Source organism: Anas platyrhynchos, chromosome 1, assembly GCF_047663525.1.
Source record: "Anas platyrhynchos isolate ZD024472 breed Pekin duck chromosome 1, IASCAAS_PekinDuck_T2T, whole genome shotgun sequence".
Lineage (NCBI taxonomy): Eukaryota > Metazoa > Chordata > Aves > Anseriformes > Anatidae > Anas > Anas platyrhynchos.
This window is the reverse complement of record NC_092587.1, coordinates 114,394,130-114,416,977: the sequence shown is the minus strand read 5'-3', so window position 1 is coordinate 114,416,977 and position 22,848 is coordinate 114,394,130. Positions and strand designations below refer to the sequence as shown.

At 40.1% G+C, this 22,848-nt stretch overlaps 1 protein-coding gene across 4 annotated transcripts in view; it reads right to left on the bottom strand.

The window, feature by feature from the left end:
- Positions 1-7,596: 7,596 nt before the first annotated feature.
- Positions 7,597-22,848, bottom strand: part of BACE2 (beta-secretase 2) — a 53,047-nt gene continuing 37,795 nt past the window's right edge. For all 4 annotated transcript variants that reach the window (XM_072027144.1, XM_072027145.1, XM_027449085.3 and 1 more), the window contains 3 exons: positions 21,111-21,260; positions 19,737-19,905; positions 7,597-13,706 (listed from right to left, as the gene is read on the bottom strand). In XM_072027144.1, coding sequence (XP_071883245.1) covers positions 13,453-13,706; positions 19,737-19,905; positions 21,111-21,260 — 573 coding nt within the window. In that variant the 3' untranslated portion in view covers positions 7,597-13,452. The remainder of the gene's footprint in view (positions 13,707-19,736; positions 19,906-21,110; positions 21,261-22,848) is intronic.

The following is a 22,848-nucleotide window of genomic DNA, read 5'->3' as shown; positions in this document are numbered from 1 at the left end:
TCCACTGCGTATAAGCTATCACGTATGAATGCCAGGATCCGGATCGTCACTCACTATTCAGGTCAAGGACTGGTCCAAAGGTTTGGGTTTTGATCTGGGTACATGCCTACCTTGCTGTTTCCTGGCAGGTCATGGGAAGAAGATTGGCTGGCTTGGGGGAGCTCCTGTACACGTGGCTTTTAGGCTGCAGCCAAAGTGTTCCTCTACATGTGGAAGTCTGAAGAGGGTTGCAGCCTCCAAGCTCAGATACAACCACATGTTAGTCTGGTGCAACTGATTTTTGTGTTCCTTGCACTGGCTGTGCAAGGAACCTCCTCTCCAGAGGCAAGGACATGCGTCTCTTTCGTGCTCCTTCGCTAGTGTCGCATTAAGGGGTGTAGCTGATTAACCGTTATGGGACCGGTCGGATTCAGGGTACCGAACCTGTCAGATACACCAATAACGCGTTAACCATCTGGGGTCCGGTCAGATATTCACCAATAACGTGTTAACCGTCCGGGGTCTGCTTGGATTCAGAACACTGAACTATCACGGTCACAGATTCACCAATAACGTATAACCACCCTTACCCTAGTTGCACTTAATGAGAGCTATGACAATGCAATCAAGTGTGGTTTATTACAGCAACAGATAACCAGGTTCTTTGGATTGCCGGCAATAGTGCCTGTCTGCAAAAGCAAGCTAGCATGCATGAAATACACAGGTGTTACAGGTGCGCAGCCTAGAAATTAATGTGTTAAATGGATCAAAGATTCTAGAAAGATTTATAACTGTTACGTATGGAGTGGTAATTCGTGTCGAGAAAATGGTTGATATTAATAAAGAGGGGGAAATTTGGGAATGTGGCCATGGGCGTTGGAAAGCCCTGTGGTTGAGATAACATTAGACTCTTAACGATGAGGCCATCAGGAATATAAAAATGTTTAGAGGGAACAAAGAAGGGTGATTCAGGAGACTCCATGCAGTCTCTGGTTTCTTGTTCTCCAGTTAAGGCATGGATGTTTCTGGGTGTTTGCTGTTGTCGTTACATTCAAAGTTGTTTGAGCAATGAAGAGTTGTTTTGAAAAGAACTGCTGTGGAGGGAAGAGCTACAGGCTGAGAGATGAGTGGTTGGAGAGCTGCCAGGCAGAGAAGGACCTGGGAGTGATGGTGGACAGTCGGCTGAATATGAGCCAGCAGTGTGCTCAGGTGGCCAAGAAGGTCAACGGCATCCTGGCTTGTATCAGAAACAGTGTGGCCAGCAGGGCTAGGGAGGTGATCGTCCCCCTGTACTCGGCTCTGGTGAGGCCGCACCTCGAGTGCTGTGTTCAGTTTTGGGCCCCTCGCTACAAGAAGGACATCGAGGTGCTTGAGCGGGTCCAAAGAAGGGCGACGAAGCTGGTGAGGGGCCTGGAGAGCAAGTCCTATGAGGAGCGGCTGAGGGAGCTGGGCTTGTTCAGCCTGGAGAAGAGGAGGCTCAGGGGTGACCTTATCGCTCTCTACAGATACCTTAAAGGAGGCTGTAGTGAGGTGGGGGTTGGCCTGTTCTCCCACGTGCCTGGTGACAGGACAAGGGGGAGTGGGTTTAAGTTGTGCCAGGGGAGTTTTAGGTTAGATGTTAGGAAGAACTTCTTTACCAAAAGGGTTGTTAGACTCTGGAACAGGCTGCTCAGGGAAGTGGTGGAGTCACCATCCCTGGAAGTCTTTAAAAGACGTTTAGATGTAGAGCTTAGGGATAGGGTTTAGTGGGGACTGTTAGCGTTAGGTCAGAGGTTGAACTCGATGATCTTGAGGTCTCTTCCAACCTAGAAATTCTGTGATTCTGTGTGATTCTGTATAAGAGGGGAGCCTGCCCTCAAGATAAAAAAAAAAAAAAGGCAACACGATGAAGTTACATCAATAAAGAAGCAGGAACAAGAAGTGAAGAGGAACAGGCTGGCAGAATGGAGACCAGGACGGGAACAGGCACTTTGATTGCCTCATGAAGATAGGTTTGGCCAAACTCAGCAAACTGCTCAGAGGAGCTCGTACAGAAAGTCGCTGGAAATAGGCGCACTGGAGCTGGAGAGAAGCTCGAGCTGAGAGAAGCGGAGCTGTGCACACAACTGCCTCTCGCTGGTAAGCAGTTGTGCGTTATGGGGAATCATACGTCCTTAGGATCAAAGACCGTCCTGGTAACCTTACAGCTTATTCTCCTTATTAACAATTGGACTGTTTATGAGCCTCAAATATGGGACCAAACTGAGGTCAAGGTGTGTGACTCTGCAAATAAAAATGACAAGGTTGGATATGCTTTTCTTCGATCTGGGAAGAACAGGATACATAAGGCCTGAAGACCGAGTTGCTTGACAACTTAAAGCGAGACACATCCCTCAAAAGGAATGGAAAATTGAGACTATTAAGTCATGGAACTTAAAGGATTGTTTGTTACCTTTTCTGATCATGCATATGTATAGGCATACTCGATTTTTACTAAGTTATGGAACTTAGAGGATTGTTTGCTACCTTTCCTGATTGTACATATGTAGAGGCATACTTGCGTTTAGTATATAAAGCAATGTGCTGTATATTTAGAACGTTTGATGTTTGTGTGTGAGTGTTGGTGGAGCGTAGACTCCCCGATCACCCAGCACTGTTTACTTGCCTTTTATGCTTTTTATAGCTTTTATACCTTTTAGAAATGTTTGTTTTATAAATATTACAAAATTCAGATTGAGTTGAGACCTCATTTATAACAATAACCAAGTGTTCAAATCTCACCCAAAAGCATTCCAAATGGGTGGGTGGGGGGGGGGGGGGGGGGGGAAGAGAGAGTCTCAGCCCATCGACTGGTCCCAGGAGTCAGGAGTTCCTAAGGATGTTGTATTCCCTCGGAGTGGTATCTCCCCTGATGGTGGTATCTTCCCTTAACATCCCCTCTCTCTTAGGCCAATTTATATTATTTTCTCTCTTTTGGGTGGAGCTTGGTGGCTCTAGTCAAGCATATCTTAGTTATGATTGGTGAAAAGTTCTCCAATCTCCGTTTAAAGTAATAGGCTCCGAGAAATTCAGAGCGCATGCTCGGTGAGGGGTGGTTGCTAGTAAACAAAGCAGGAGAGATTAAAGCCTCCTTCTTCAAGTCAGTAAGATACTGGGCTACAAAGATGGCGAAAGGCCTAGAGGGGAAGTCGTATGAGGAGCGGCTGAGGGCACTGGGCCTGTTCAGCCTGGAAAAGAGGCGGCTGAGGGAAGGCCTCGTTGCAGTCTACATCTTCCTCGAGAGGGGGAGTGGGGGGGCAGGGACCGATCTATTCTCTTCAGTCACCACTGATAGGACCCACGGCAATGGTGTCAGCCTGAGGCAGGGGAGGTTTAGGCTAGACATCAGGAAGAGGTTCTTCACGGAGAGGGTGGTCGCACACTGGAACAGACTCCCCAGGGAAGTAGTCGCTGCACTAAGCCTGTCAGCGTTTAAGAAGCATTTGGACTGCGCAGTCGGTCACGCGGTCTGAATTTTTGGGTACACCTGTGTGGTGCCAGGAGTTGGACTCGATGATCCTTATGGGGCCCTTCCAGCTCGGGATAATCTGTGATTCTATACCCGCCTTTGGTTTCAGTGAGAATTCAGGCCCTGAAAACAACCGAAGTTTCTTCTGCGTGGTGTTTTTTTTTCTGAATAGGGTAACTTCATTTCCCTTTTGAAGACTTACGAGGATGTCCTAACAAAAGTTATAAGGGCAGAAAACAGTACCTGAGGCATAGGCTACTTTGCAGCTGGCAGCAGACTATAGGTATGATATTATCATTGCAGACAAATATGATCTATGTAATGTGAAGTGTTCCGGCATGCTTACGCTCTGCCAAAAGCCAGAAAATGGGACCTTCATTTTAAGACTGTATGGAGAAGGAAACAGAAACAACAACAATAGAGAAGGAAGTTTTCTTTCACCTAAAGTTTATTATTATTTTGCAACTCCTGCAGGTGTCCACAAGAAATTTAGAATTTTGCCCCTGCCCCCAAACTCCCCCAAAGAAAAGAAAAAAAAAAAAATACAAACACAAAAAAAACATATTGTGGCATAGAGGTATAATTTCGGTTCACACCAGAAGACATTCTTCTCACTGAAGCGCAGTTAAGCCCCAGAAAGTGCCAAAAAACCTGCCAAAAAGTAATGCATTTACAAGTTAGTTTTACATGTTGGCATTATTTACTTGTCTGGTCTTGCCTGCAGGGCTTGATCTATCTGGGGGGGGGGTACATGTAATGCCGTGCAAGTTTGTTTGGGTGTATGACTGACAACACAACTTTAAAATTTTGAACTGTTTGTATAGAAGCAAAATACAGAAGAGTACACTATCCCCAAGGGAAACGTAGAAACTACCCGTTGCTTCTCAGGTTTAAAGGTAAAAGGTGTAAGCATCCGTTAAAGTGTAAGAAAAAGTGTAATCAGCTCTTTGAGTACAATTCTTATGTACACAGGAACATTTTCCTCTCCAGTTTCCAACTTGGAGTGCAACATTTTTCATCATGCTCTTAGATGAGCATTCTGATTCTAACAGCGGTTCCTAGTGCAAATTTCTAGAGAAGAGAGGAGCAAACCAGTCCTGACTGCTTTGGATGGGATGGAGAGAGCAAACAAGCGTAAATGAAGAAAATAAACCTGTAGAAATGTCTTCAAACAATTGTCATTGTCCAACAGCTTTAAATGGGTTGAATCCTTGAAAGCTAATTAACAGAATCTCAGGTAGCATCACTGAATTTGAAGTAGTAAGATAGACTTGCGTCGGTGCAGAGCCTCAGTCACAGTTTAAATTGGCACAGCCTCTAACTTCACGAGAACGGAAGAGAAAAGCCTATCTTTCTACCTTCTCAGCTACTGGTAGCCTTAGAAAAAAACATAAATATTTATTAAATATAAAATGTAATGTCTCTGTAGGACATTTCACCAACTAAATAATATTCAGAAGTAACCAGACTAAAAATGAAAGGCAAGATGAAACAGAAGAAGGTACCTGCATGTCTACGTTTACTTGGCAATTGACACGCACCACAATCTGCAGTATGATTCTAGTGCCTTACACCATTCCCCCTCCGGAGAGAAAAATTGGATTCCCATCTTATTTAAGGGGAGTGCAATCCCTCTCAAAACCTGAGAGTCTGGCTTCCGCTACTGAATAATGTGAGACTGGGCAGCACTGAACTCAACTGAGAAGGGAGGATGAATCTCTTTGGATCTTCATGTAACAGAAAGAAAACTCAGATTCTAGCCCTAAGCAACTATTTTTAGGGACAGGCTGGGAGCCTGTTCTTTTTAACCCAGGGTCCATTTCAGCATCTTCACAGCTAAAGAAATGATTGAGTGCTCTGTTGAATCATGTTCAAGGTGGAAAAAACTCATGTTCCTACTAACCTAAAGAGCTTAATATCTTGCTTCTGTCCTTAAGATGAGTTTTGGATTCAAATGTACTCCCTCCAAGATGAAGAACTACCTTTACTTTGTGGGGCTCATATTTTGCATAAGAGATTTGTTACTTCAGACTTCATAATGTCTCTTCTGGATGAAGGGAGTTTGCAGATGTATAAAAGGGCAAGACAACTTCCAAAAACACTTTGCATTTCCACAAAACTACTTGAATGTATTCTTGCCAGTGCGAAAACTCCTTTGCAAACCACCACAGATTAGACATTAGTCTAATTGTGGAATGCATTGTTTAACATTTTTCTGCATACTTCCAACTTTATGAGCCAGTCATGCTGAGATGATAGCTTGAGGTCCCAACTGTGGCTTAGGATATGCTGTGCACCAGAGAACTTCCTCCACATAAGATGTCTTCTTTAGGAATTAGGTACTCTGTGGCAATCTGACTTTAAAGTTCCTTTAAAATATTCCTAGTGTTATGTGTTAAATCACACTGACTTAATTCAGAACTTTTTTCAGCCAGGGTTATTGACCAGAAATTCCTTTTAACCATAAGTAGTCAAATTTTATTCAATAGTCAACTCATCTTTCCTTTCTTTTGTAGTCTGGTTACTACTAAATATTACATATTCAGTGAAATGTCATAAAAAAAAAATACTTTTTTATTTTAACAACTTTTTTTTTCTACATATTCCCCTCCCATATAGATCAAGCCCTGAATGCAAGACCAGACAAGTAAATAATGCCAACATGTAAAACTAACTTATAAATGTATTACTTTTTGGCATATATTTTTTTTTTTTTTGGCAATTTGTGGGGCTTAACTGCGCTTCAGTGAGAAGAATGTCTTCTGGTGTGAACAGAAATTATGCTCAATGTCTGTTTTTTTTTTTTGTTTGTTTGTTTGTTTTGTTTTGTTTTTTCCTTTTTTTTTGGGGGGGGGGGGGGGTAGTGGGAGACACATAATAATTCCTTGTGGACACCTGAATTGTTGTATTACATGTTAGAATTACATGTCCTGAAAAATTAGACTGAGTACTTGAATTGTAAACAATTCAGCACATACTTGTCTATATTGCACTGTGGTGATCAAAAAACCCTGTTCTTGCAATAAATTCTTACTGTCTTCCTGCAAACAAACTTAAAAGGTCTAGATGGGCCTAAAAAGCAAGAGAAGTGTGAATGACTGATAGTTAGAAGTGTGAATGACTGATAGTTATTAATATGTGTCAGAGTAGACAGTTTTACAGTTTTGGATTCAAAAAGCCTGAAGCACAAAGAGTGCTGGTAATTTCAGACACACAGGAGAAGTTTAAGCATAAGAATGTATTGAAAACATCTAGTGATCCTGTGGACAGAGCTGTGCAATGGTAGGTGGGCTTCACTGAAGATTAGGAGAGTAATAAGCAAAACCAGACAGCTTTCCAGTCTGTGAAATAAAAACACCACATTAAACAGTTTGTACTTGCCTGTCGTGCTTGATCAGTCCCCTTGATTTATCAACATGCCTACAACTTACTACCATTAAAGAAAAAAACTCAGCGTAAAAATAATAGGTTTCTAAAATAAGGGTTTTAAGGGGAGGGAAGAGGGTTAATTCTAAATGATCAGTATGTTAAGGACCTTTCTTAGTTCGGATATTTAGGGGGAAAAAAAAAAAAAGGACGTTTAATTGAATTCAACCAAAGCAACAGAATTTGCTGCTCAAGGACTCAAAACTTGTATTTGAAAAACAACACTCGTGCGCCACCTCCCGAGGAACAAAACGCAGCACACTTAACTTGCTCTCCAAAGGTATGAAACCAACGTGGTCTGAGAGGCTGTCCCGTGACAGGGACATTCAGTTTGGGTGCCTTCTTGTTCTGGAGCTTAGGCAACAGTCCAAAATACTTCAATCAATTCCAGATGATCAGAAGCTTTATCTTCTCGAGTTAATTGTTGCCTACGCGTGATTTTTTTTTGTCCAATATGGAAATGCACTGACAAATGATTGAAGAAAGAATGTCTCAAGTCATCTGAGTGTAAGCAGGAAAAATCACTTCGGAGCTAAACATGCCTGCCTCCTCCCCTCCCTGCAGGGTTCAGCAGTTCTGCTTTCTTTTCAGAGCTAAAGCCAGAAGTTAGCATTGAAAGTCTCAAAGTACTAGGAAGAATTTGGATGGATATGATTTATCGGCTTTGAAGTTCATCTTAATAGGATTTAAAAAGACACGCTGAATGGTTTGAAAGAATTAATCATTTATTTTAAGCAGCAGAAAATTTGATTTTTACATAGTATTTATCTGAAAATGGCAAGACCTGAAAGTACAAAATACCAACTTTTGGAAAATTCAGTAATGACACTTGGCAGTAATTGGGATAGACAACCTAACATCACCTGAACACTAAATTAAAAAAAAAAAAAAAAAAAAAAAAAAAAAAAAAGACTGTACCACTTTTTTCTGATCCACTTTACTGATCCTATTTTCCTTTCACTCCATGTTACATGGCATCTATTACAAAAAAAAAAAAAAAACAAAACAAAAAAACAAAAAAAAACATGAAGAAATGCCTCTACTATATGTACTAGATGGAATCATTCCTTAAAGGTGAAAACCTTTCCACACTTCCTGAAGAACCATCAAATAACAGTTGACATGTTGTTGGTCTTAAAAGGTTTCTGTATCTCCATATAAAATTTTCGATAAAAAATGTGAACGGCCTGTTTCAGATAAATCTTATTTAAACATTCCACCTTACATAGTTTTATACACACACTGAGTATTGGCTAATGACGCATTTTTTTCAGGACATATTGCAGTAATCCATGCCTTGGTGCTGTCAGGAAATTGTTTGTCTTTTCAGTACCACTTCAGCTTGACTTGCTTGAATCTGTATTTTATTTTATGTTTTTTCCCAGAATTTTCCAGAGGACAGCTATATTGCAAATACAGCCATTTAAACATTCAGTTACATGACTTGCCTCTAACAAAACAGGAAAAAACATACCCTTTACAGGTTTGACGTATTTCTGTGAGGGAAGGTAGCCTTCAAAGAAGAATATAATGATTAAAACAATGCAGTTTATTCAAGTATTTTGCTTACCTACAGATCACTGTAAAATAGCAGTAAGGCTGAATTGTTCAACTTGAAAAAGCAGAAGTTTCTCATTCAGAAAGAAGAACCAAAATCATTATGGTTGGTGGGAGACAAAACCAGACAGGCCTTCAATGGGGGCCATCACCTGCTTAAAGAATGGCGCTGACTCACTGTTCCTTGTGGTCCTCCCTCCACCCATGTGTTTTGTAAGGGCGGAGAACTAGGAAAAAGCACAGGTACACATCAGTGGTTTCCAGGGCTTACTCCCTGGAGGTCTGCCCCATGTTATGCAGCTACAGATCTTAGTTCTGTATGCTGGGAAATAAGTCCAGGAAGGGAAGAGTGTGCCACACCAAGTGCTTTCCAGTACTGAGAAAGGAATAGCAATCTGGGGCCAAAAGTACGGGACCAGCAAGGAAGACCAGTAGCTAAATATGTCCAAGTGAGAAGTGAAAGAGGTCTAGGGGTTGGAGTCAGCAGAACTCTACATCCTCAGCCTCGATCTGGAAGTCTAGAAGACTCAATAATTTGGCATCTCCTCATTTCACACAATCAGCCAGCCTCAGCTCACCCTGGTCCCTCTGTTAGTTAGTGCAAGTCTTAATGGTGGCTTTTGCAGTACAGATTGACCCCATCCAGTGGTTTGGCTGCAGCCAACAATTAGATTTCAGGAAATGTTCCTGAGGATCCATTACTGGGACTCCAGATTATTCACAAGCCTCGTCTAAAGTCTAATTAGGCTCCAAAAGACAGAAGATCTGACTGGCTCAGAAGATTGCTCTTATCCCTTTACCATCTGTCTTCTCTTTTCTGAACAGCAGGAAGGATTTCAGTAGCCAGAAATGAACATTTTTTTTAATTAGAGTCAAGTTTGACAGCAACTAATATCTTGCTAAATTGTACAGATGTTTCTTAAAAGGATCAATCAGTTATGCTCTTATTTTTTATTAAGTGAAGCTATGAGCAGCTTACTTATTCCTCTTTCTTTAATTTCCTTTACTTTCACATCAATAGGTCATTGTACTATCGATAGGTCACTTTATATGATGAGGCACTACTACTACTCGTGTATATGAGGCTCATGTCAGAGGTCAGAATATGACAACCAACCAACCAACCTTGCTGTTCAGAACCTCTATAGAAATCAAAGAACATTCCAACAGCACAATAGTTCGGGATTATTGGACAACTTAAGAACAACTCTCCTTGAAAAAGCACCATGTTAAGAGTCTATCAAAAAGGTTAGTATACAAATGAGTTATCCTTCCATGAAACATAACTAATTCATAGAAACAACAAGTTAGGGCCTAGAATATCCATCGTTTGATTTCAGCTGATGAAGAGGTAAGTGTTAAACAATTGATAGGTTAACAAGAGATACAAAAAATAGCTCTGTGGTTACAACTGACTAACATGCATAACATCAAAGCTGAGAACTGGAATGGCACCCTGCGCTGATACATTGCTTTTAAGTTGGTCCAACATACAAATCCTAAGTGCAAGCTCTATGTTTTCTTCAGCTCTTAAACTAAGCCAAAAAGGCTATGATAAGATTTCTAAAACCTGTGAAGGCAGTGGGATATAACTAACATGTTCCCATGCCTGAACTCAGGTTTAACTACTTTAACTCAAATCATGCATCTTCAAATCTGTAATGACTGAACTGATTGTATCAATTATCTAAAAGGCTACATCCAATGAAACATGGCTTTCTGACATTTTCATGGTACGATACTCCATTCACATTAGGAGAATGCTGGTTCTGCAACAAATATTTATATGTATACAAGGAATGATTTGGAGTGCTGTGATTTGGAGTACCCTGTCTTCCATAATAAATAGAGAATGTTTTACACCACTATCCTTACCCAAAGAGTTGCTTTTTGTTTTGTTTTGTTTGTTTTCCACTAGGTATGGTTTAATTTGATCTCTGAAGTTAGTTAGCAAGAGTATAAAATGCCTCATGGAACTCTACTTTAAAAAAAAATATATTGGGGAAAAAGAACACTGGTGAGGCACACTTGGTAACACTGTAGTCTATCATTGCATTTATTCTTTCGTAGAAAAATGCTCAAGAGCATTATTTTTCTTAATGTGCCGTAGGCTAAAATGAACCCTCAAGGGCCTCTATTGCTCTTCTTGTTGCCAGAGCAACAAAGCAATACTCACCTGAATATCTGCCAGTGTAAGTATCAATTTATAAGCTGAGACGAATTTTGTGCTGCTAGCAGATGTCACTAACAGCATTTTTACTGTAATCCAAATTTTAGGGGTGAGGTATGCCATGAAAACTCAAGAATATATTACTGTTTCATTTATGCTACTTGATTATTGCTCATATAATTCAAGTATTTCTATTAAAATGTCTTGACCAATGACATTTGAAACAAAAGGGTAAAACTGAAAGGCTTTTATGTGAAATCCTCTGCACTAAGAAGACTTTGTTAAACAACTCAGAAGATATCTAGCTTGTCGTCAGAAAGCACACCAGGAACCTTTCCCAATAAATTCCTTTGTAAAACTCCTTGTTGTAATGAAGCAAGAGAGCTTAGGGAAAGGGAAGAACCTAATACATACAACTGTTACTACTTTATGAACTGAAAGGGCTCATTGTTTACCACTGTATCAATCCAAACATGCACGATGTGTTTCTGTTTGAAACAGGTGACAAAAGCATTACTTGTATTACTGTCCCGTAGAAGAAGGAATATAACTTTGAAATGGTTTGCTGTGTGTGGAACACAACACAGGAGGATGACGTGGAACCATATCAGAACTGGAAACATCACTCTTTTCAGAGCAAAGTCTATTGCTTTAAGAAAAACCCAAAGGCATAGCTTCTTTTTATAAAATGCACTACAAATTCTAATTGTAAGACATTGCGAAAGAGACAAGTGGAAGATATGCTAGGGAGAAAACACCTAAGCTCTGTTGTTTCTTACATTCCTTTTAATTAATTGCTTTTCTCCCCTTACAAACTAAGAGGAAGAGGAGGAAGGAGGCAAACTCAGAATTTCCTCCTACTTGCAACTCGTAATTCCAAAAAAAATCAACTTTTCCCTATGTTAGATCAAAACATGAATCATTACACTTTATGCAGCCAAACAGTCTGAATGTGCAGGAATTAAAAAGAAAAGGAAAACACAGGCACTTCCAGTTATGAACTGATATACACATTAGTTTAAAAAACAGCAGTGCTTTATTTTCACACACAGTACTTGTACTTCTGTAAAAGCATCATTCCTGAAAAAAAAAAAAAAAAAAAAAAAATCTTTGCTTAGTCCCTGCAGAGTCAGAGAGTCAGAAACAGAGGCAGTGTGAATCAGAAAGCTGCATGAAGGGATTACAGGCAGAAAAAAAATCTAGGCAAAGGATTGGGAGATTCTGAGCTAAGCTTCCTTTTTTTTTTTTATTTTTTTTTTTTTCTTGTTACCCACACAGATTTGTAAACTGCTGTGCAATTGAAATGCAAAGGATTTTTTTTTTTCCAGTTATTTTTCAAAGAGATAACTAGTACTTGTCACTGGACTCCTCAACCTTGCATTGTTTATCTTTTGAACCCACTATGCAAGTGCTCTGGAAAAATGATGGAGGTGCAGTGCTCACTGACTAGATACACAAAAAGTTGTTCTGTCTGCAAAGAAAATGCCATGTTGTGACTTCTACATTAAAATCTATGCTTGCACAATGGAGGTCTGGCAAATACTTTCCTTCCTTCTCTTTCCCTTCATATTTTTCAGTCTCACCGCATGTGTTTTCAGTCAGTCAGTACATAGACTTTTCATTTGACTGACACACCACTGGAGCTAAACAAAAAGCCTCCCACCGTTGCTCATGTTTAAATACAAGCCAGCATTAAGGCTTTCACTCCACAGTCTGTCCATGAAGACATACTTTTCACTTGAACTTATATGTTGCTGAGCTCAGCAAAGAAAATCATTGTCTTTCTCATTTTCTTGTTTTCTTTTTGTTACGCATTCCTAGAAATAGGAAAAGAGATGACAGAACATGGACTTTAGGACTATAATGTCTATATGTTTGCAATCCAGCCTTAACTAAATATCACTCATCCTAAATTAAAACAAAACAAACAAACAACCACACAAACCCCCACATTAGGGGGAAAACTGAAAGGCTTTTTTATGCAGCAAAGTGGAAAGTTATGAAGTATTAATTTCTATAAAATCAACTACTTAGAAGCACAGGAGTTACATTTGGACATCCTGTGTTTAAAGACCAGTTCTAAGTCACATGCTTACCAGTGGTAGCATCCTTGTAAAATTAAGAGAGGTAGTCTTGTTTTACACTAAGGCTGAACAAGTTTGTTTCCCAGTTTTTACCTCCTCAAGCTATTTTGCAATGACTCAGGAATGGTGACCCTCTCAAGTGGCAGCAGTAATTCTGAGGAATGAAAACCCAAACTGACATTTCTTCTTGACCTCATTTGCTTTACTGCTGCATATGTCTGACCTTTCTCTTTTGCCTGCACCATAAGCACAGCTTCAAAATGAATTGATGTAAACACAAAGCAGTATTCATTTAATATGATTAGTAAGAAAGGTTATTATTTTTTTTCTCTTTTTCCTTTTTTTTTTTTTTTTTTTTTTTTTTTTACAGCCAGGGCTTGATTAGTTAGAAAACACTAACAGCTCCTTTTTTGTGAAAGAAGAATGGACAATTTTGTTCAGATAGTGGAAGAACATTATGGTGTTGTTTTTTTTTTCTCTTTTTTTTAAAAAAGAAGGTACTACTGAGAGCATAAAGGCTCTTTGTACTGCAGTAGCAAATCCAGTACCGTAGCACTTATGAGGTGGTTAACAGTGCTTTGGTTCAGAATCAGTGTTAGAAAATAAAGCGTAAAAAGTTGTGATATTGGGAGGGATTTCCACTGCAATTTGTAATGGATGTAAAAAGGACTGAGGCATTGGCTTCTTCCTGTTGGCAAAGTACTTTGTTCTTCATTCTGTTGAAGTCCCAGGTTTCACAACTGAGGTTCTCATTTCCATCGGTGTCGCACTAAGGAGGACTCATCATTGACCACGTCGTTGTCAGTGTAGCGATGCTGACAACGGGGTGGAATAAGCAGCAGGATGATCAGTGCAAGGAGGATAATCCCACACAGGCTCATGAGAGCATAGGAGGCAATCCACAACACTGGTTCATGGAAAGAAATGACAGAAACACAGTTGCTTGCAACATCTTCTGTTGTGAAGGGACCTTCAATCTCAGATACTGGAGAGCCATCGACTTCTGAGAAATTACAAAATGAGAAACATTAAGTCTGTAAGACACCATTTAAAAGTAAACAACAGCAGATCTATCCTAAATAACTATATACCCCTCTCCCTCCATCATCATGCATCTCAGCATACCTATTTTTAATCTGCTTATTATTGAAAAAAAAATGCTAGTACTCCATGTTTATGAAACGGAAATCTGAGGTATATGGAGACCATAATACTTCTACATCTACATAGGCTGTCAAAGAGAGAGCAGAAATTTAACTCGTGTCCTACAGCCCAACTTAAAAGCCCCAGTCACTGGATCACCTTTTCTTTCTGAACTAACATTTCAGAAGCACCAACTTAATGAAGCTTAAAAATTCTACATTACCAATACACTGGAGTAGTTCAGGGTATGGGGAGCTTTTGTTGTTTCTGGCGTTTGCAAGAACACCTCAGAGGATTCTTAGATCTTCTGTGTTAGCTACCTCCCAAGGTCTTAGGGAGCAGCACGCAGGTTCTTTAGCTTCACAGATACCTTAGAGGGCCATATCCTAAGCACAAGGCACTGGGCAGAAACCAGCAACATTAGCCTTGTGAGTAGTACTGCTGAGATGAAAATTTAGAAGGAAGAGGAGGTAAAGCAGGGATGGCTCAGTAACAGACGCAGAGGAAAGGGGAATGTTGGAGGGGATGCTCAATATCAGTAGTGATGAGCTGTGACATGAAGGAGCAGTGCTGTAAACAGGCAGGGAGAAGCTAACCAAGCAACTCAAAAATGGATGAGAAAAAATTAAATCAAGAAGCATGAAGGGATGCCTTGGAAGCTGTTTTTGAACAGCCACCCATCTTGGTAACATCACAGGCTGTGTGACTTGTTTCATTACCATCACAAGCCAGTACTTGTTAAACCAGTATTTAGTGAAAAAGGTTATGCTGCCCATGGTTGTCACAGTAACCATAGCAAGCACAGCAAAGTTCCCCTGAGTTGTGGACAGGGCTACGTGTATTGTAAAGGCAGAGCAAGGGAGTTGCCTAGGGCAACAAAATATTCGGAGCATTTCATACCTGCAGGTCTGTGGCTGGGGAAGGATGTGTCTTTTAGCTTGCTTAGGGGGACCAGGAGCACAGTTAGCCTGTGCATTTTAGAAAATTTTCCAAATGGTTGTATTCACTTTTCTAGTCAGATACTCCAAGACACATTTGTGTATTTCTCATAAAGTCCTCGGTTTTAAGCTTCCTGCTTCATTTCTTGTTCATTTTACACACACGCATGCTCATGCGAAATCATGAGTGACCAGTAAATGAGATACTGTAAACAGTATCTCATATTTACATAGAGCTTCAACAAATTTCCTGGAAGCACATTTAAAGAGATTGGCATAAAATACCCTTTGGAAGGAAATTGAGAGATCTGGTATTCAGTCCCTGGCCTCCCATGACCTCATATTATATAAAGGTTTAAGTCTCATTAGAATTAATTCAACTTAACGGTAGGGTGCTGCTGAAGGGGGCAGTCCTGCTTGCCCTCGCTGCCTCTTTTGTGTTGATGTTAGTGATGGGTAGGTTGCAGTCAGAGCAGCTCACTGATCTGATGGTAAACACACCTGTCATAACAAACTAATGCCAAAGCCAGGAATTGTCTGTGGGATCATTCACTGAACCAACCCTTTCTCCAGCTGCAAGTGTGGGAAGTCTTTAGTGGCATGGCGCTGTTAAAGTGTGCTGGGTGAAACCTAAGGTTGTACCCAGAAGCATCCTGACATTGGTGAGTACCAAACATGTATATCTCAACTCATCAGACTGTGTACCCTGTATCATCAACACATCTTTGCCAAGGCACCGCTGTTGCACAGGTATGGTGAGGGAACTGCACAGGAATGGACAGAGTTGCAAAAGACTGCCTCGAAGGCCTGTGGCAGAAACAAAACTGAAATCTGTTCCGTTTGTAGTCCCAGTATTACATTTTGTCTGCCATGTAATTATTTCATGGAGACGTTTCACTCCCTGTCAGCCCCCCACCATTTACTCTGTCTCTATTAAGTCCTTCAGGAAAACCAAACTAAGCCACATATAATACTGATATCAAATGCAAGGCATTATTATTACTATTTAGGAATTCAGTATTTTGAAGAAGAAAAAAAAAAAAAAGCAGTACAATTTTCCATCTTGTAGATAGCTTTGAAAATAAACAGTCCCTAATTACTCATTATTTGGCTTGAGTACAATAACTACTGTTATTAAAAAAGGCAATACAAACTTGTTGCCATAGTGGCTGACATTGTAAATTACATTTTGAGAATGCTTGATAGCAGCATAGCCTCCACTTTCTTCCATCCAAAAAGAAAACTTTTCCTTCACCCTCTTCTACCCCCAGGGAAATTGAAAGGAAATAAAAAGGGTGAAATTTGTCTAAATTGTTCAAACAAACCCTTAATATAAATCAAGTCCCATACTTAACCTATCATACATTAGATAATAGGATATTTTGGCATTTTCTTTTTTAGAATACTTGGTTCTAGCTACTTACAGTAATTTCTTGACCTTGAAAACAAATGGGATTTTCTATGTTATTGATAATTACAGGACAAAAATGGCACCTCTAGAAAAAATCTATTTTATAATATCTGTGTAGAACTCAAAGTTGAAAAGGTCAAATACTCTTTCTTACTACCTTGGAAATGAAACAAACATAAAGTTAGATCGAGCACAGAATAGTAGAATGCTGCCTGGAAGGGACCTTTGGAGATCACATCGTCCAGCCTCCTATACAGAGCATGACTGTTACTATCACTTGATCAAGTCAGCTGCAGCTATGACCAGCCAATTGTTTAACCTCGAGGACAGAGAACCCATGATCAATCTACGCAATGTGTTTCCTGTTTCAGTGCTGTACTTCTTTCCTTCTGAAGAAGGATTTCCTAACGTTGAACTCAAATCTCTGAATCTAACTGGTGGATGTTGCCCTTTGTTACATGGTTTCACTTGCATTTAGCCTTGGCATGCATTCAACTTGGTGCCCACCATAACTCCCAGCTCTATTTCTGCAGGGCTGCTCTTCAGCCAGCCCCTTCCCAGATGGTTCTCATGCAAGAGGGTTCCCTTGTCATGATGCAGAACTCCACAGTTCTTTTTTTCATTGAACCTCATGAGGTTTCAGCTGCTCAGTCCTCCATGTTACTATGACCTTTATGGCTTGAAGCTCTGTTATTCACCATGACAGCTGTTCTTCCAAGTTTAGGGCTTAAAAAATTGGTGAGGGTGCATTCTGCCTCATCACAGTTTAGTGTAGAAGTCACTTATGATTGCAGTGCTTGGTGCATTTCTTCTCTTCAAACACTCAAGCCTTGCTTCTCTGATTTTCTCATTTACTACAAAAATAACAAGGGGTGTAGTCCTACTCGATGCTGAAGTACCATTAGGTTGCATCACTTAACAAGGTGATCTGAACATCTGGTCTCAGGAATGGGCCTGACGCCAAACTTTTCCTACTCATCCTTTAAATACTAGGGTATCTCTGAAATTAACAACAGACAACTTGAAACGATTCAGAATAATTAACAGGTGGAATAAGTCCTATAAGGCTTCACCTAATTGAGGAAAAAGCAAATTTTCCTGCCACAATGGATTAGCTTCCCACTGCTTTCTAACTAACTCTCCTCACATTTTTAGTTTTTTTTGTTGTTGTTGTTTGTTTTGTTTTGCTTTGTTTTGTTTTTGGGGGGGTACGTCCTGGAGAATGAAATCAAAGGAAGGAGAACTGAATAGTAAGTAATTTCTCATCTCAAAACAAGTCTCAACAGAAACTTGGAGTTCAATGAAGTTAAGGGCTTTATCCTTATTTTCTGTTTCTGCCACTTTTAAATTCAGCATATACCTGTTTAATACCTTACAAAAAGATAGGCTTAACTTTATTGGTAACATCTGACTGTAAACAAGAAAGTACAAGTGAATACAAAGAAGCACAGCCCCACCAAAAAGTCCCTTATATTTCTCTATTTTTCATGATTTATGCTGCCAGTAATTCAATTTAATTTATGCCTGCTAACAGACTAAAAAGATCCAAATAAATTACATTAATATAGTTGCTATGGAGGACATGGCTGGCCTCCGCAGGAAGCCAGTTAGGCAGCTTAATCCCTCACACTGCACTGACTGCTCACCACTCAGTGCACAACCACTCACAGTTGTGGTTTTCTGATGAAAGCAGTGTTAAATATGGAAACCACAAGCTGTGAAGAAGTGAATTCAGAAATAACTGGCACATCCAGAATGTCATCTGCCCCATGTGAATGAAGTCTGACATATCGGTTTAGCTTGTCTCAGTCAGTGGTTTGTATCACCTGATTACTCAAGAAGCTAAGTTCCCATGATGTTAGGTTAGACATGTGCATGAAATATGGACAAAGAAACAATAATTAAATGCAATCTAACACCAGCCAGGGGTCATCATGTGTCCAAGCTCATGTGGATTCATATTTCTAGTCAGCAAGCTCAGTTCTTCTGCTCTAGAAGAGGTTGGCAGATCTACATGCAGTGGCCAAACTCCGTGTTTCTGTTTAGCAATATTAGCATTAAGGTACTATTATGGTTCCCTGACCATTTTTCTCAACATAGACATGCTCTCAAAGCATTTCTTATGAGCACCAGCAGGCTAAAGTGCCCTGCCGACCTGATGTCAGTCAGTATGTTGTGTCAAAATGCCCCTTCTCCTCTCCATTAATGGCTGCAGCATGACAGAAACAGGAGGCAGCTCTAGGCTTGCTAAAATTGCAGTCAGAAAGCAAACAGAAATGTGACAGGCAGGAAAACCTGGCCTGTAGTATTTGTCTAGTTACACCCTCCTTCCAGATGCATTCAAAATGTCTTTCATCACTGCAGGATCTCTCACAGAGGTCTTCATTAAGCAACCTGCATCTGTGTCTGGATTTTTTTTATTTTATTTTATTTTTGCTCAGCAAGCTCAAAGACAACAATTTGAACCCATTAACAACGGAGAGATTAAAAGGGGAAAAAAAAAAAAAAAAGGCTTTTAGAATGCCCTAGAACTACAACTCAAACTAGCTAGTGTCTGTCTTTTTTACCCCTCGATTACCTAGTTGCATTAAGCACTCAGGTACTTACTGCCCTTACCTTCCCTATCATAAATACTGGGGAGTAAAGTAGCACAGTCACACTACATTTCTCAAGCAGATAATAGATGCTACAATGTTTTTTCTGGGCATAGACCACCTCTGTTCGGGATAGTAACTTCCATATGGGTATGCAGCCTTTCCCTACTCCGCAGTTTGTATGTTCTTGCGGTACCAAGGCAATGTCTCATCAGAAAGGAGAGGATACACCAAAATTTGTATTTGTCTTTAGCTACCCTTAGTGAGATAAGATGAATCATGAAAAAGCAAGAAAGTTAACCAGCACTGTGAAATCATCTTAAAATTATCAGTGCTTCTCTTCAAATTTCTTCAGCAGCTAATGAAAATGTTAATGGTTTTCTATTTACACCAAGAAAACTATTTGTTTAGAACTAACACAAACATCACGAGTCTTAATTTGAGTCCCATTTTCATCTTTGCCTTGAACATTTCTGAAGGGCTGAAAAGGCACAATTTAGAGAAAAACGTGAGTAAAGTACTTCACTTCACAATGCAAAAATTAGTTAAGAATCCATTTACGTGAAAATTAGAACAGGACTACATAAATAAAGCTGCATTAAAAATAAGGATTCTCTTTCCCCAACTGTACTGGGGAAACTGCACATACAGACATCTTAGAAAGAATATCCTCTCAGTGGGAAGAATGCAGCTAAGATATCCAAAGCTGATGATTTACTTCATACCAAAAGACTGTTGTGTGCAATACAGTCTTTGTGTGTTTTTTTTTTTTTTTTTCTTTTCCCCTTAAAATCTGAATGCCATAGGATTGCTCAAAAATATTGCTCTCACACTTCATTGGTAACCACACTGTCTCGCATCATGTAAGGGACAAGGATGTTTAGGATGTTTTTTTGAGAGTAGCAGGTGTTTCCTAACTTAGCAGTCCTGAACAGTATTTTTCTTACCTGCACATGGACTCACTGCAAAGCCCACTCTCCTCTGAGCTCTGTCAAATATTACGTAGAAGCCTTCCATGACTGTAGCACCAATAACCAGCGCATTCGCAGATGAAGAGATACCAAATCGGTAGCACTGCAAGTTCTCTCCTATTCCAAGGATGGGTTGAATATAAAGCTATTAAAAAAAAAAAATGTGTAAGAAGCAACACCACACACAGTATTTACAAGATGACAGTCCAGACCTTTTGATTTTTACAATCAAGCACACAAACTCCACTGGTAATCAAGAATTAATAGGATCAAACAGACTTCTGTATATAATTTAAATTTAGTCAAAGTGCTTACGTGCAGGTAAGAGGTAAAGCTCTTGGAAGTCTATGATTCAATTTGAACATAATCATTCAATACATGAAGAGCACCAGCAAATTCACAGAAACCATTTTTTATTGTACGTTCCATAAGGGGGGGATAGGTAAGAAAGAACTTGGAATGTTAACTTGAATTAGAGAAAAAAACTATTTAAAAAACATTATCAGGATACAATTGACTCAGAGCATTCTCTTCAGTGTCATCTTGATGTTTCCAGATTCAAAAATTCAAGTCACATTTTACCCCTTGTATCCTCAGGGAAGATGAAAGATTGACATGCTACATGATCAATACAGAAAAAGCTTATCGTGAGGCTTTACTATATTTCAAGTTAAAATGTACTTAAAAGGTTCATTCTCCCCTTTGCTCCTGACCATCCCCAGAGGTATTAGGTTGTATTAGTAATCTTAGAGGATACGAGGCTGTATTGCAACCTATATAGGGGGAAAAAAAAGCCAGAGAGCAAAATGAAAGTGGCACATTACATTCCAAAAGCTGGCATGGAATATTAATAAAAGATAAACCAACCAAGTAATATGAACTGGCAAAGAGACCATACAGGCTCCTTGCCAAAAGTGTCATTTTCAGGAGAAGTGCTCCAACTCAGAATGCCATGAAAAACAAATCAATTTGCTTCCCCCAAAATGAGAAGATCAAAATGAGTAGCGACATTCTGTATCAATATCTAATACAGCTAATGCTCAAGAAAACAAAACAAAACTTGCATATTTTTCCTGACAATTTGAAAAATTCATTTCCAGCTGCATGGACTCAACTCAAGGAAACATTTTTTTTTCTTTTTTTGGCGTTAGATGTTGAGTCTTTTCTAATACACAAGTTTCTTTGTCATTTTTCCTTTTTAAATATTGATCTAAAAAAAATCATTAAATTCCCTCACATGCAGTAAATTATTTTTCTGTTACTGCTACAAATAGCTCCTACTTTTTAAGAGCATATGCGTTACAATAGTAAGAATAAATGTGTAACTGAATAAACAAAGAAAGATGAGACCTGTGGCAGGATAGAGATGCGAAATGACCTGCTGGAGTTCTCATCCCTCATGTAAATGGAGAGTTTGGGAAATAAGGACCAGGGTCTTTCAGTTTTATCCCAGCATGCAAGCTGTGTACCAGTCCAGAAACCAGAAGAGAATTCTTGTACCTATGAAAAAATGATGCATACAGATTAGATACATTTTGATAGATTTTGATAGCTCTGCCCCAACGCAAACAATTTAAAGAAGAAGATAGTTTTTAAAAACACAAAGCAAAATACAAACTACATGAATGTTTAATGAGCTGCTTCCATTCCTCCCACACATTGTTTTGTAGTCAACTTAACTTGAAGACATAAAAATGTCAAAGGAGGGCTACAAGGATGGTGAAAAGTCTGGATGGCAAGATGTATGAGGAGTGGCTGAGGTCCCCTGGTTTGCTCAGCCCCGACAGGAGCAGGCTGAGGGGAGGCCTCATGGCAGCCTGCAGCTCCCTCAGGAGGGGAGCGGAGGGGCAGGCGCTGAGCTCTGCTCTCTGGGGACAGCGACAGGACCCGAGGGAACGGCATGGAGCTGGGACAGGGGAGGGTCAGGCTGGGGGTTAGGGCACCCAGAGGGTGGTCAGGCACTGGGACAGGCTGCCCAGGGCAGTGGTCACAGCACCAAGCCTGCCGGAGTTCAAGAAGGGTCTGGACAAGGCTCTCAGACACATGATCTGATTTTCAGGTGGTCCTGTGTGGAGCCAGGAGCTGGACTTGATGATCCTTGTGGGACCCTTCCAACTCAGATATTCTGTGATTCTATGAACTTCAGGGTTTTGAAGCCAAGGGATACGCCAAAATCCCCTAGCATCCAAGGGAATCAAGGTCTGTTGGTCAATGAAAAGAAACACATCCCTCTGTCTCTCTTGCTGCCCTTCTACCAACTACCAGTATAACTTGACATGCTTTTGAAATAAGGTTGATTAACAGTGTTTCTTAACGTATCCATGACACTATCAAAGTGAACACATTAAACCCCTACAGAGCTTCTTCCCCTAAGACAGAAATCTTGCCTGAAGTGCACGCTCCCTAAAACACACAAAGTTGATGTACTGCCAGACCAGAGAAAAACACTTCATTACTTGCATGCAATGCTTCATGCTGGCTTGGCTCTGACTCCCCTGTGAAGCAACATATAAGGCAGTATCTTGTCCTGACATTGTAGAGCCAAGCAGCTCAGGTGCAGAAGAAAGGCGGAATCCAGTCTTTCTAACATCCTCATTTGTAATTATCTGTGATATTGATTGTTTTGCAAACAGCATCTCATACATTAGCTATATGGCATTTTACAAGTGACCAGTGTTCGCACCCTCCCACATGCTTGCCAATTAAAAAAACACTCATTAAGGCTGTATTAGAGACCTTATACTTCCAGGTGCTTCTTGGGCCAAAAAGCATACTCTCATATAAACACAGAATGAGACTTACAGCCACAGACAGCCTGGTTTTACACTTAACTCTCAATGCACACTTCAGTAAGTCTCTTGGCATAGGACAGAAATGCTCTACCCCTCATGGCCAAGTCTCAGGTCACACCTGTTAAAACACAGTTCTCCTCTCTTTCCATTTCCTATTGGAAAGCAAAGCTTGTGATGCGAGAAGAGCTTCCAGGTAGCAACCAGACCAGACAGACAAAATCTATCAAGTGCTCTATTTTAAGCACCTACTTTGATTTCCCAGTAAGGCTGCTTATTACAAGGCATTTCTTTGCCTT